This window comes from Carica papaya, chromosome 1 (assembly GCF_054855325.1).
Source record: "Carica papaya isolate Zhongbai chromosome 1, ASM5485532v1, whole genome shotgun sequence".
Lineage (NCBI taxonomy): Eukaryota > Viridiplantae > Streptophyta > Magnoliopsida > Brassicales > Caricaceae > Carica > Carica papaya.
Window position 1 is genome coordinate 4,158,819 of NC_142309.1, and position 13,738 is coordinate 4,172,556.

The 13,738-nt window shown below is 32.9% G+C and overlaps 3 protein-coding genes across 4 annotated transcripts; 1 reads left to right on the plus strand and 2 right to left on the minus strand.

The window, feature by feature from the left end:
- Nucleotides 1-928, plus strand: LOC110807446 (putative calcium-binding protein CML23). Its single transcript, XM_022032575.2, has one exon. It carries the CDS (start codon nucleotides 148-150, stop codon nucleotides 583-585), a length of 438 nt encoding a protein of 145 aa, XP_021888267.1. The 5' UTR covers nucleotides 1-147; the 3' UTR covers nucleotides 586-928.
- Nucleotides 929-2,173: 1,245 nt separating this feature from the next.
- LYK2 (Protein kinase superfamily protein) lies at nucleotides 2,174-10,129 on the minus strand. 2 transcript variants are annotated; one of them, XM_088215273.1, is made up of 3 exons: nucleotides 9,757-10,129; nucleotides 8,982-9,108; nucleotides 2,174-4,184 (listed from the first exon to the last, which is right to left on the minus strand). In XM_088215273.1, exons 2-3 carry the CDS (start codon nucleotides 9,066-9,068, stop codon nucleotides 2,211-2,213), a joined length of 2,061 nt encoding a protein of 686 aa, XP_088071399.1. In that variant the 5' UTR covers nucleotides 9,069-9,108; nucleotides 9,757-10,129; the 3' UTR covers nucleotides 2,174-2,210. The 2 variants fall into 2 exon arrangements, with proteins under 2 accessions (XP_088071399.1, XP_021888262.2); XM_022032570.2 differs by having other exon boundaries at nucleotides 8,982-9,088; nucleotides 9,757-10,120.
- Nucleotides 10,130-10,218: 89 nt separating this feature from the next.
- On the minus strand, nucleotides 10,219-13,514 carry LOC110807443 (ribulose-phosphate 3-epimerase, cytoplasmic isoform-like). Its single transcript, XM_022032572.2, has 8 exons — nucleotides 13,273-13,514; nucleotides 12,300-12,304; nucleotides 11,977-12,039; nucleotides 11,778-11,884; nucleotides 11,582-11,679; nucleotides 11,396-11,488; nucleotides 11,238-11,279; nucleotides 10,219-10,639 (listed from the first exon to the last, which is right to left on the minus strand). The coding sequence occupies exons 1-8, from the start codon at nucleotides 13,387-13,389 to the stop codon at nucleotides 10,484-10,486; spliced, it is 681 nt and encodes a 226-aa protein (XP_021888264.1). The 5' UTR covers nucleotides 13,390-13,514; the 3' UTR covers nucleotides 10,219-10,483.
- Between the last annotated feature and the right edge of the window lie 224 nt (nucleotides 13,515-13,738).

A 13,738-nucleotide genomic window follows, 5' to 3' on the forward strand; every position in this document is an offset into this window, starting at 1 on the left:
ATCCTATCTCTATCTATGCATATACATAAACCTCTATAAATACCATTTCGATATATACAGATATACGCTTCAAGAAACTCATTATATAAATTTCGATATTCAAAGAAATTGCAACTGGAACTCACAACCAATTCAGCTACTTCGACGATGAACAAACAGGAGCAATACTTGCGAGTCTTCCGCTACTTTGACGGAAACGGTGACGGAAAAATATCGGCGGAGGAGCTCGAACAGTGCGTGAAATCAATAGTGGGGGATCAAACTAACGGCGGCGGTCTGAATTTATCGTTGAAAGAGGCGGAGGCGGTGGTGGCGGCTTTAGACGGAGACGGGGACGGGCTGCTGGGAGTGGAGGAGTTCATGAGGTTAACGGAAGGTGACGGCGGAGAGGAGGAATTGAGGGAGGCGTTCAAGTTGTATGAGATGGAAGGGAGTGGGTGCATAACTCCGAGGAGCTTGAAGAGGATGCTGAGCAGATTGGGGGAGAGGAAGACGATGGAGGAATGTGAAGTGATGATCGCTCAGTTTGATCTTAACGGAGATGGAGTTATTAATTTTGATGAGTTTAGGGTTATGATGCTCTGAAAAGCCTTTTAAAAAAGGTAAATTATTAAATTAATTTTTTATTTTTGATAGTTTTATTATTTAACTTTTAATATTTTTTGTTACAATTTAGTTTTTGATATTTAAAATAAATAAATAAAATATCATAAGCTAAATTATAATGAAAAAGTATTAAAAATTCAATTGTAAGATGTACAAAAATAAAAAATTATTTTACTAATTTACCTTATGGGTTGGATTGGATTTAATCTTTTTGATTATTTGATTAGATTTGTTGGATTGTATATGTATGTGTGTGTGTGTGTATATATATATATGTATTGATTATTAAAGATATAATATAAATAATAAATGAATTAAATAATTTTTTTAAAAAAATCAATTAGCATCTCCTTCTACAATTTACATACTCTTTCCTTCTATACATACACACACACGCACATATATATATATATATATATATATGGGGGAGAATGAGGTCATGTGAGTTGCACCGTCCAAAAAGTATAAAAAGGAAAAGAAAAAAAGGATTTCTTTTGATGAGACTGGGACAACAATTTTGTGGCCTAAACTTTTCATGAATGTTCATATAACATTTATGTGCATACACATGTACATATACATATACATATATATATATATATATGGACTACCTGAAAAACTTTTGTAGCCATGGTAGGTAGCTACTGATCATTAGTTTGTCAGGGTTCTTGAGAGAATAATTCAACCTCTCATGAGACAGAAAGGGTGAGCTAGGTTGGTGCCTCTACTCCTTTTAATTGAGAGCTAACTTATTATATATACCTATATATATATATATATCTATATATATATAATTACAGTATTGGGTTTTGGAGACTGCAACTATATAACTAGTTTAACAATAGTTGTTAACTACTGTGATGCCCAAATATCATTAATTCAACAATCTTTTCGTATCTAATGACTTATTTCTCAAAAATTTAAGTTCAATATATTAATAGAAGAATATAACTTCAACAATTACATATTCTTTTAATTTTATCATATAATATATATATATATATATGAAAATCATTTATATAATTCCAATCTTTTCAGTATCACATGCATGGAAAACATTATTTTTTTTTTGGGAAACAGAGAATTTTTTATTATGTAATCTCTGATCTTTGACTGGATAGTCAAACCAGCACATGCCTCAATGAAGTTTAGTGACATAAAGTTTTCAGTTTCTTAAAATCATAAAAATTATTATTAGTGCTTAATTATTAATATAATCAGACAGTAAGAAACTGCCTCTTTTTTATTTCCAATTCAGTATTTTTTTTTTTGTTAATTATACATTATACATTAAAAAAAAATTGATTAATAAATAATATTTTCAGATAAAATTTCACAATTTTGCATAATTACAAATTGATAGAAGAATTTTTCTATTCACAATTGAAGATGGGAGAAAGAAAATTATTTTTAGTCGGTAAAAATTAGGAGAAACATTTTAATTTAAGTACTCTTCTACTAATTAGATTTATCAACCACAAAACACCCATTGGAGCATGCTAGTTAAAATTATGGTAGGATTAGTTACGGAGTTGATTTATTCACAAGACTTATACATATATATATATATATATAATGGGGAAGCAGCTTTCTTTTTTTCTTAATTAATACTGTTTTACAAGAGGTTTACAAGAGCTTTCACAGATCAAGAAATGCTCTTCTGATCCATCTTGTGCTTCTTCCACCAATCTTGACAGCTTATCAACAATCTGTACAGCATTTGGTCTCAAACCGGGATCATCTTCCACACAAGATCTTGCAAGATTGGCCAATACAAAAACTGAATCAACTGAATAATTCTCCCCCAGTGCTTTATCCACAAATTCTCTCAGTTCCTCATCTGGGTTTTCTGACACCAAAACTGACTTGATTTTCTCAGACAGCCAAACAGACCCTCCAGATTCTTGCTTGTTTTCAGGCCTGCTCACTGGTGTCTGTCCAGACAAGACCTCAACCAAAACTACCCCGAAAGCAAAAATGTCCATTTTGGGGGAGATTATCCCTTGTTGGACATATTCAGGAGATAGATAACCTAGACTCCATGTTGCAGGACTAGTGGAGCTGAAGTCTGGATGTTCTGTTTCGTCTTCTATGCATCTGGACATCCCAAAATTCGCAATTTTGGCATTGAAATCTTCGTCTAGGAAGATGTTTCGGGCTTTGATGTTTTGATGGACGTAGCTTGGATTCATAATCTGGTGCATATACTGCAATGCAAGGGCTATGTCAAGGCAGATTCTCAGTCTTTGGTTCCATGTCAAGAAGCAGTAGCAAGAGGAAATGAACTGGTTTTTCATTGCTAATCCGCCATGAAGCCAGTCCTTTAAGGACCCATTTTTCGCATACTCGAACACTAGGAATGCATCAGGACCATCTGTAAAACAAGTTCCCATGAGCTTAATTATGTTTGGATGATGATGAGCTGGATCACAGACTAGACTGATATCAACTTTCCCAGCAATTTCTGGACTTGTCCTCTTGATTGCCATGTTCTTGCCATTGAGCCGGCCATGGTAGACAAACCCTTCTATCAGGTTACTTGAAGAGAAATCCTCAGTAGCTTTTCTAAGCTCATCAATGGTGTATGTCTCTATAAGAACCTTTCTTGGGGTAGTATCAAAACTCTGCCGGTCAATAGGGTCCTGTCCTGATCCTTCAAAGGACACTTTCTTGTCACTAGTTGTCCTTACACTTAAACTCAGCTGCTGCAACTCCACATCCGAATTCTTCTTCTTCTTCTTCTTATTCTTCTTATTCTTGATCTTCTTTAAATGGAGAAACAAGAAGACTACTGCAATTGCAATGGCAGCTCCAACAATGACTCCAGTGACAGCAATATAAACTCCAACCTTCCACATCTTTGGTTTCCTTTTAATTATGGGGATATCAGTGGCTGGAAAACGCAGGTTTGGTTCTCTGGGTTTCAACAAGGCTGGACCGATGGCTGGTTTGCCCTTGACAGGAATCAAGATTGATGAAAAAGGCAATAGGGTTTGATCTGGCTTGAAGATTAACCGAAGTGATTCATTATTTGCAGATAGAATACCTTCTTCTGTTGTGTTGAACTTGATGGCTAATCCAGAAACTGTGTCACCTTCTCTTATGGGATATGACAGTAAGAGCTTGAATTTGGACAGCTTAGACTTGCTGCAGGCACATCTTAACGGCACGAGAAGCTTAGCTTTTTCTTCAAGATTCCATGGAGAGACACCTGGGTTTTGCTCTTGAATAGCTTTGCAGGTGGTTAAGCCCTCCAGAGACCCAGCAATGCTGTAAAAGCTCTCACCTTTAACGGCAGTTTTATTGGCTGTAGCTTGGTAAAAGCCGGTAGAAACACTACACTTGCAGAGAATAGGAATCAATAATGGCTGATCTAAAGGGAGGAATTCTGTGTCAGGAGACAACCCATTTGTATCAGCAATCACAAAAGGGTTGAGACCCAAGTAAGAAGTGAGGTTGGTGAGTGAGGAGAAGTATGAATTGACATGGAGAACTATATATGTAGCACACTGATCTTCTGCAGAGCTGCAATGGTAGCCATAGGCATCAGTAGATGAAGTCTGGCAGCTAAGCAAGTCCTGGCCAAGTGCAGAGAAAACTACCCAGATGAAAAAAATTACCAAAGATCTCAAGTAGATCAGATCATTGATTATCAGACCAAGAGCCATGTTGACATTAATTAAATCCAAATATATATATCTAAAAGTAAGCACATACAGCAGACTGGTAATTTAAAAACAAACAGGTTTCTCAGTTAGAGAGAGTGAATATTTTGGATCCATACAAAAGATGGAGATTAAAAAAAAAGGATTGGTTTTTTCAAAAGGATTTTATAGACAGAACTCTTGGGGATGACAACACTATATATATATATATATATATATATTTCTTTTTAATATACTTTCTGATTCCAGCTGTTTAGCCAAACTGACTATGAACCTTGGGGATTGATTTGATTCCACTAGGGGGTGGCTATCTATCCCAAAGTCTTTCAGTTTTGATGACCATGATCATACCCACCACTTTTCAGCAAGATCCACAGATATATATATATATATGGAAATATATATATACACTTCTCGGGCTTAAAAAAAAGGAAAAAGAGGAAGCTTTTTGCCCAATTATATGCCCATTAATCCTTCTTGGACAGGATCCTGTTACTCTTATCCACATTCAAGATGTTTGGAATATTGATTTGCCAATATGAATCCATACCATTTTTATAATGAATATGACAAATCCATCATGCAGAGTACCATTATCTCTATATACCAATATGATGTAGTAAAATCTGCATCATTTTATAAATATATTTGAAATATTATATATCATCTACATATACCAATATGCTATGGTAAAAGAGATGAAATTTCTTCTTTTAATAATGCTTCCTGTTATAGGTGCTCGATCAAGATTCAATCTTGAATTCTTATACAATATACATAGATATATATGCACTAAATATTTACCAGCTAGACTAGCTGGCACCAACTATTATCAGTGTTGATTTATTAATGAAATTCATTTTCTTTCCATCTTCAATCCATATCAAACAATACAAAACTTCCTCATTCAGACACACCTATCTATCCAGAAAAGAAAAAACACGCACACCCAAACATGCATATACATGTATATATATTAAAGAACCCACAAGTGGATCACGTAGAGATACTAACAAACTAGTAGTAGAAACATTCATATATTACACAAATAATGTGTATGACTAGTGTGCGTCTTTGTATGTATGGGAGGAGCAGAAAAGCTATATTGCTCAGTTTAGCACACATCATGAGGGACCCCTGAGGGAAGAGCATGAGAACATGTATGAAGTGGTTGCAGAATCAAACACTTATGGCCTACATCATCCGCAATAAGGTTATGTATATATGGTAAGGGACCATGCATGCATCCAATTATACACCGTTGAATTTTAATCTTGTAATTGATTGTTTTATGAAGTGTTTTTTTTTACTTTAGGCAGACAAGTGAATTAATCTTTGACTAAACTTGCATACGGGTTTTCAGCTGGTCAATTTTTTTCTCAAGTAATACCACATCAATTCTAATATAATTGTAGTTAAATTTATGTTCAACTGATTAATCGATTAATAAAACCAAAACTTGAATACTCAAATCAAATTGATTCGACAAATTTAAGGTATACATCGACTTTTTTTATATATATTATATGTTAATCAAAATTTGACATTAGCATATAATTATTACATGATATAAACTCACTTAATATGATATTCATATAAAATAACCCATTAGCTAATTTAATGAAAATTGATTTCCAAAAAAAGAAAACCTTACTGGAGAATAGTAAGACTTTCACTTGACTATCTAATAGTCTACTAATAGGAATGAAAATGATCATAAATTTCATTCTCAAAAATCACTACAATGCTCAAATGAACAAAAATGGAGATAAAATAGTAGAAGATAATGAAAAAAAAATGTGGAAAAAGAATAATGAAGAAATTTCATCTTCTTTATTTCACCCATTTATAGGAAGTGAATGTTTAACTTTTAACGATCTCCACAATAATTAACCAATAATCTCTAACAAAATATTGGAATATATATATATATATATAGTTGACAATATAAATTAAATATTATAGACGACTAAAAAAATCAAATAACCAAAAGATAACAGGAATTTTATTATCATATATTCTACATGCAATTTGTTACTTGGTTTTTATTCTTTGTGTGCATGCCGACTAATATTTATGGATAAAAACTGAGGAAAGGGCATCTTGTGGAACAAATTGAACAGAAAATGATATGGGTTTTGAAAGAAAGAAAGTAGGAGGGAAAAAGGGAAAAATGGAAATGGAAAAGGTTCATGCTATGGAGAGATTGAAGAGATGTTCATGCAAGCTAAAGCTGGGGCATGAAAAAGAAGGCTAGTGAGAGATAGGTCAAATTGGCCATGACAGTCCTACGTTGACAATCACCACTGTTCCATAAAGCCACTCCTCCAGTAAAATCATTGTTGCCCAAGCATGCTTGTCATTTCCTTAAACCACCACCTTTCTTCCGTCTCTTCTTTCTTATTTTGATATTATAAATGATAATAAATTTAACAGTATATTTTTGTATATTTTTATTAGATTTTGTTATAATTAATACATATACATTAAATAAAAACTTTTTTCATCTCTTCACAGTTCAAGTAAAAAATACAATCAATAAGAATTTTTTTTACCATTTAAATTTAATTTTTATACACAACATTTTAGGACTTAAATGTCTAAAAATCAAGTCCATACTAAGTAGATGTAAATGAAGTTCGTCTTTAAGATTATTAGAGAAAAAAAAAACATCAAATACCTAGATGCATAAAAATAAGCTCGTCTAAGTGTATATATTTTTATTATGAAAAATAAAAAATATATATTTACTACAAGAATAATCCAATTAGTAACTTATAATTGGCCTAAAACAAGAATGTAGTCAAATAAGTTGTACTCTTCAAATTAAAAAAAAAAAAACCCATTTGTAAGAAATATAAAAATAAAATATATAATTTAAACATAAATTTTGATAATACAATTAAATGTACTAATACATTATTCAAAGTACAAAAAATATAAAAATATGAATTATTTATAAGGCGTTAGATTTAATATTCTATATTTGATTAACAAATACCGAATAACGTGTATGTATCTAGTTATTAGATATCAAGATACACATAAATATTATATGATTATTTAGTAACAACATATGAAAATATATAGTAATAAAATATCATGCATAAGAGTAGTGATTAAAAATCTCATAATATTAAACATTACTATATTACTAATAAAAAAAGCACTATACTACCTATGATTACGAGCAATTCTTTACTAATAGTAATTATTATCTAAAATTGTGCTACTATACTAAAATAATGATAGAAATTACAAATTAATTATTTAAAAAACTATAGTATAAAGCTAAAAAATCTTGTAGAGGACCCCATACACTTTCATTATTTATTATATATACAAACTTCTTTTTTTTTCTTATAAACTCCATACACTTTCGACTTGAATTTTAAACTGATACTCTAAAATAAACCTCAAATTGACTTATTTAATCGGTCTTAACATATCATCAAATAACATTAAAATTTTTTAGTGACTAGATCAATCTCTTTCTCCAAAACCAATCACAATAATAGCATTATAATCTATAAGGGAGTAGATTTATATGCACGTCATATATATCTATATATATATATTCTACTATGAGGGAGAATAATCAGTGAGATTAACGAGTATGAATCTCTGTAATGACAGCAGCTTAAGCCTCAAAAATGATGAAGAAGAAGTGTTTTAGAAGATCAATCAAAGGAACCGAAAGTAGAGGACCTATAATATTGATGTTCAATCACACGTGACAACACATGGTGACCATTCACAGTTTGTGTTTCTTTCTTTTTTTTTACAAATAAAAAATGGAAATTCATAATAAACAGCAACGAGGGAATATTAAAACTTGCCTTGGTTGAAACAATTAAACTGTTTTCTTTATTCAAGAATATATTCCAAGGTTTATTCTAACATAACTTGGTTTTGTCTATATATTAAAAGATACAGTGTGGGAGGGGAATAGTGGTGGAACCAGGGGGTCAGTGCCCCTCCCTCCCCCTACCGTTCATATATATACATGTATGTATAGACTTTAATATCAAATCTTTATGTACTCCTCTCTCCTATACATGGTAATTATATATGTGTATATATAATATGCTTACATGCACTTAGAAAGAATATGTTTATAGGAGAAAGAATTAAATTCATTATAAAGACAAAATAGAAAAATAAAAACTTTAATACTTATTCTCAGGCTAAAAGTATTCCATACACTTAAAATCTTTTTCTTTATAAATACAAATAATTATGTTTATGTAATAATTAAATAAAAGTCATCTGTTTATAACTTACTATAGCACCACCACTATACTCCAGCCACCTTGGTAAAACAATTTACTCCACTAATTCCGGTTATTTTGCTAAAATGCCGTCAATATTATCATTTTAAGCCACTCCTAATTAAATTTAAAGAAAAAAAAAACTTCAAAAAAAACTTCATCAGTGAAGATGAAGTTCATTTACCAAACGCAAAATCTAATCTATTGATCAATTGAAAAAATAATATAAGAGTAGAACTAAACACAATCCAAAGAAGATTAAAAAAGAAGTCATGTTAACTTCCTACTATAGAGTACTGTACCTATATTCCAATATATTTCCCTCTCGTATGCATTTTAACAAGCATCTAAAAGACATATCTCGTGCCTCAAAAAATATCTACATCCATCAAAGTGAAAGATCATGACTTCCCTTCTTTTGGGGTAACAGAAAGCTTACTTGATAGGGGCTGCAATCTGACTTCTGGGTTTGGATTTTGGACATCACAGCTAGCAAGCAACTGAGAACTTGAAACCATAGACCCATCAAGTTATGTGAAGTATGACCTGTTAGATGAATGGACAGGCTACAAGAATGTCATGTATCAGATTTTATCTAAAAATAACAGACATGTGAATCCCATCTCAAGCTACTGCAGCTATTTGGAATAAGAGAAAGGAGAAAAGAAAGATGTGAATACTCTGTAAATTTAAATATATAAACTACTTGTACAAAATGTTCTAAAACAATCATTCCTAAACTGATGGGAATATAAGTTCAGTGTTCACGTAAATGAACTAAACTTCTTCATCTACATCAACCACCAATTAATTTGTAAATGAAAATAGTTTGGAAGTTTTTACACCTTCAGAAAAAGTATGTATTTTGCAAGCCACCAAGGCAGTTACCCACGTACAAAAGGAATTTACAATAAGAACCTATAAAATATCTATGAAGTCCCCTAAATCACCTCAACTGCAGAAGAGAATTGACCTTCCAACAAGATACAAAGTTTGAAATCAATGGCCTCTAATCCTATCAAGGAGGCAAATGTCCCAAAATTTCTCCCAACTCTTTCTGTCCAAACAACCAAGAAATAAATATATTTTCAAAAGGAGAGCAAACCGCCTTCAAATTCTCCAATTTCTTCTCGTCCAAATAACCAAGAAATAAACAATGGAAATAAGGGAAACAATACTGTCCTTCAAGTAAGGTGTGAGATAGAACCACTAACCATCCAACTGAGGTTGAAAATTGAGGGTCGAATCTCACAGTCTTCTACCTTGGAGCACCAACAGGAGAAGATGATTGGAGAATTTGCTCTCTAGGCATAGAAAACACCCATTAACCATGACGCTCAGATAGTCTGTAAATGTTAATATTCCACACTTATACTAAGCAATGCCATAATTGGCAAGGCAAATGCCACTAACCCAGGATTGAAACTAAAATCAAGCCATAATTCATCAGAGAAGGATAACAAGTACTTAGCAGCTAAGAAATCAACATAATCTCATTAAACTAATCCACGTAAGTTAGTTACTAATAAACATGTATATACTACAAATGGAAGAAAAGAAACTATTAATAAATAAAAATCTTGAAATAAAGAAGTTAAAGAATATAATCATTGTGCTTATTCAAAAGAGCAGTGCATGATACTGAGACAACTATTAGGGGAAAAAATTGTGCGAAATGAGCATAAGATAATGATTTTATTAGAAAAATGAAGATCCAAAAATATTCATGTGTCAATCCTGACCTAAGTACCATCTTGTATATGGCTCAACAGTTTTACATACACCCCTTGAAGATACAAACGTAATACAACAAAATAAATAAAATTATGAAATCATATGATTTCAATTAATTTCAAAACTTGGAGGTATCAAATTGATTAATAGTTACACTGTGGAATATTTTTGTTTATCCAGTATTCTTATATCTTGCCTGCAACAAGATCAATTGCTCTTTGAGGCTTTCTCAACACTCGTTCTCATAAGGGATATAACTTGTGCTGGTTCTGGAGCTCCAAACACTGAACTTCCAGCAACAATACAGTTTGCTCCAGCTGAAGCAGCCACATCAATGGTTGAAGGGCCTAAACCACCATCCACCTGCAACGTAAAAAACCAAAATATTATAAGCAACAGTCTTAAGTACTGATTAAGAAACAAATGATCATTCTCAATTCGTAGCTAAAGTATGTGTGTGTTCACGTGTAGACCTTGTTATTGAAGGAATTCTATTAAAATTTTAGAATTGATCAAAAAAGATCCTCAAGGATAAATAGCTCCCACAGGAAACTTGCAGTTTAATCCCACAAAAATGTTCTCAATGTTCTGATATGAATTAATATTCAAATGTGACTTTATTCATCACATCAACATGCTATTTATAATGTTACAAGATGTAGAGTCCTAATCTAATTAACTTTAGGTTCTAGAATTCTAATGATACAAAAAATGCTAGGTTAGTGATATACATAAATTATAATACAATTTAAATATAAGAAATATTTATCCCTTTATCCCTCTACATAAAAAGTACAAAATGACTCCTCAAACTGCTATAATGTTTCTCACAAACTATTGTGCAAGCACATATATAGAAAATGTTCGTAAAAGAAAATTGCAAAATGAATATGAATTCAAGGAACAATCAATTAGAATATACATTGGAAGAGAATAGACTGAAATAGTTGAAAAGCATTACCTCTATATCAAGGGATGGATACCTACTTCTCAATGCCCGAACCTAATTTACCCATGGAAAGAAAGAAGTTACAGAATTGATGAAAAGCATACTAGCCACTAGAAGAATTCAGAAACTTCTGTAAGAAATGGACAGAAAGGAAAAAAGAGGCATGTCACCTTATCCATCATATTTGGCATGAACTTCTGCCCACCAAAACCAGGTTCCACAGTCATCACAAGAACCATCTCAACAGGATTTTCCCCTTCAACCTGTTATTGAGAGATGGAAAAAGAACACATAGTTTATGACCTTGGTTTACCTTAATACAGTTATCTCTTTCCAACAAATGAAAGCATTCTTACCAAAGGATAAACTTCTTCAATAGGTGTTCCAGGCTTTAGTGCCACTCCAGGCCTCATGCCATTCAATTTAATTTTCTGAACAAGTTCTTGCCAATTTTCTGGACAACCAACAGAAGAATAACTATAATAAAACCACAAACATGGGAGGCGAAACACACAGAAGATAAATTGACATCCAAGACAACATGATGCCCACCTTTGGAAACCTCAACATGAAATGTAAAACCAGAGGCACCAGCTTTACCCATAGCTTCAACATAATCTAAGGGATTTGTCACCATAAGGTGGCAATCTAGATACGCCCTGTAAAAAAAAACAAAAAGATAATAGAAAGGCCAGCACTAAAATATATTAATCCAAATTTCTAACTGAGAAGCAGAAAGCTTGTTACTCACTTTGTATGTTTTCTCAGACTCTCAATGACTGGAGCACCAATTGTTAGATTTGGAACAAAATGCCTGTCAGATGAAAAGAGCAAAAGAACAAAAAAAAATTCAGGTTGTTCACTTGATTATTTTGCGTGAAACTATTTAAAGTTATATTTGGTCCTTGAGGCTCAAGCAAGCGACCGGATTAATGGCAGTAAATTTGTTAGTTGATACTACTGATGTGCTAAATGGATAGAACTTCATGAGGCCAAGAGTAAGCACATGTCAAAACCAAATGCACATGAATTCCAAGCAAGATTACAATGGAATAATTCAAACATCAGCCCTACCCATCCTGCAGATAAACCACAAGAAAGATCAGTTAGATTTTGAGTAATATATATGGGAATAAAGTAAAATAGATCAGCTAAAAGGAATAGCAGAAATCAAAAAACAATATGCAAGGAAGAATAAAGAGTAAAGACAGATTTCAGGATCCTCCATGCTGACAATGCATGACAAGCAAAAAATTGCAACCAATGGGCTAGACAAAAACAACCAAATAATGTCGTGAGCCACCTAAATTTAAAACATGCGGAGTAAGAATTAAGCTATAAACAACAGGAAATCTATTCAAATTGGAGGGGAAGGTGGGGGGGAGGGGGGATACAATATGAGAATGAAGTGGTCTATAAACATCAATGAGATAAATGTAGTTCCATCCTATTATAATAACAACCCATACGGCAGAAATCTTCTCTTATTTCATTGCATCAATTGATCAGTGAATATGCAAATGAAAATAGTACAAGTACAATGCCTCAGACAAATATATGAATGCACGACAAATTACCAATTCCCTCTCCCCCACTCTCACCAATATCTCTATAGTCTCTCTAACGTGTCACTGAACTTCTTTCAAATCTTCTTTCTAACCACAAATGAGAAAATTATGGCCTGAAAGAATCCGAGAGCAAATTATGCACAAAACAAACAGACAAACGTAAGCCAAGAATTTCAGAATTTGAATCCATCTTCCAAACAATAATGTTGGTTCCAAGTTTTTCCGTTCTTTTTTCTAAAATTTACCTCCTCGTTCGAGTGACAAACAAAACAGACCAGTGCAGTATCTCAAACCCTATTCCTCCATTATATAATCTATCTAAGTTAAATAAATTAGCAAGTTGTAACGATTTTGACAAAAGATTACAAATGATTATGAATCGACTACATCATCCCCCATAAACAGATGTAGGAAACAGAAAAATTACGGTTCTAGTAGAAAACAATTATTTATATAAATGGATAGAGAGAGGGGAGTACCATGATGTCCATATGAAGCCAATCGGCACCACAATTAAGCATCCGCTCGGCCTCCGACGCCAAATTGGCGAAGTCAGATGACAACATCGACGGTGCGATTTTCGCCTCAACCGCCATTTTTCGCAGCTTCTGACTGTTCCGGTTTTCTGAATTTTGAGTTTCGATTAACCTCTGCGTTTGAGAGAGAGAGAGAGAGAGAGGGAGAAATTCAGATGGACGAAAACGACGAATGAACTAAACTGGACAAAAACGACGTCGTTTATTTACTTCCTGCATCCTGAATTTCCACTTTTGTGCGCGGTTCGGCGCCCAACCTTGTTGACCGTCAAAAACGTGGAAAGCGAAAGACAAATGGGCCTGGGAGGCAATTGCGTCATGTCATTTCAGGCCCATTACACTAGTGGGTTCTTTTCTTAATCATAGAAACTATTACTTTAATGAAAATAAATTATATTATATATATGCT

Coding starts and splice junctions, on each gene's coding strand:
- LOC110807446 (XM_022032575.2), top strand. CDS start 148: ATGAACAAACAGGAGCAATACTTGCGAGTCTTCCGCTACTTTGACGGA.
- LYK2 (XM_088215273.1), bottom strand. CDS start 9,068: ATGGGTCTATGGTTTCAAGTTCTCAGTTGCTTGCTAGCTGTGATGTCC. Junction 4,185..8,981: donor CAGATTGCAGCCCCTATCAA/GTAAGCTTTCTG, acceptor GCACTTGGCCAG/GACTTGCTTAGCTGCCAGAC.
- LOC110807443 (XM_022032572.2), bottom strand. CDS start 13,389: ATGGCGGTTGAGGCGAAAATCGCACCGTCGATGTTGTCATCTGACTTC. Junction 11,885..11,976: donor AGTCTGAGAAAACATACAAA/GTGAGTAACAAG, acceptor TTTTTTTTACAG/GGCGTATCTAGATTGCCACC. Junction 11,680..11,777: donor TCATGTTGAGGTTTCCAAAG/GTGGGCATCATG, acceptor TTGGTTGTCCAG/AAAATTGGCAAGAACTTGTT.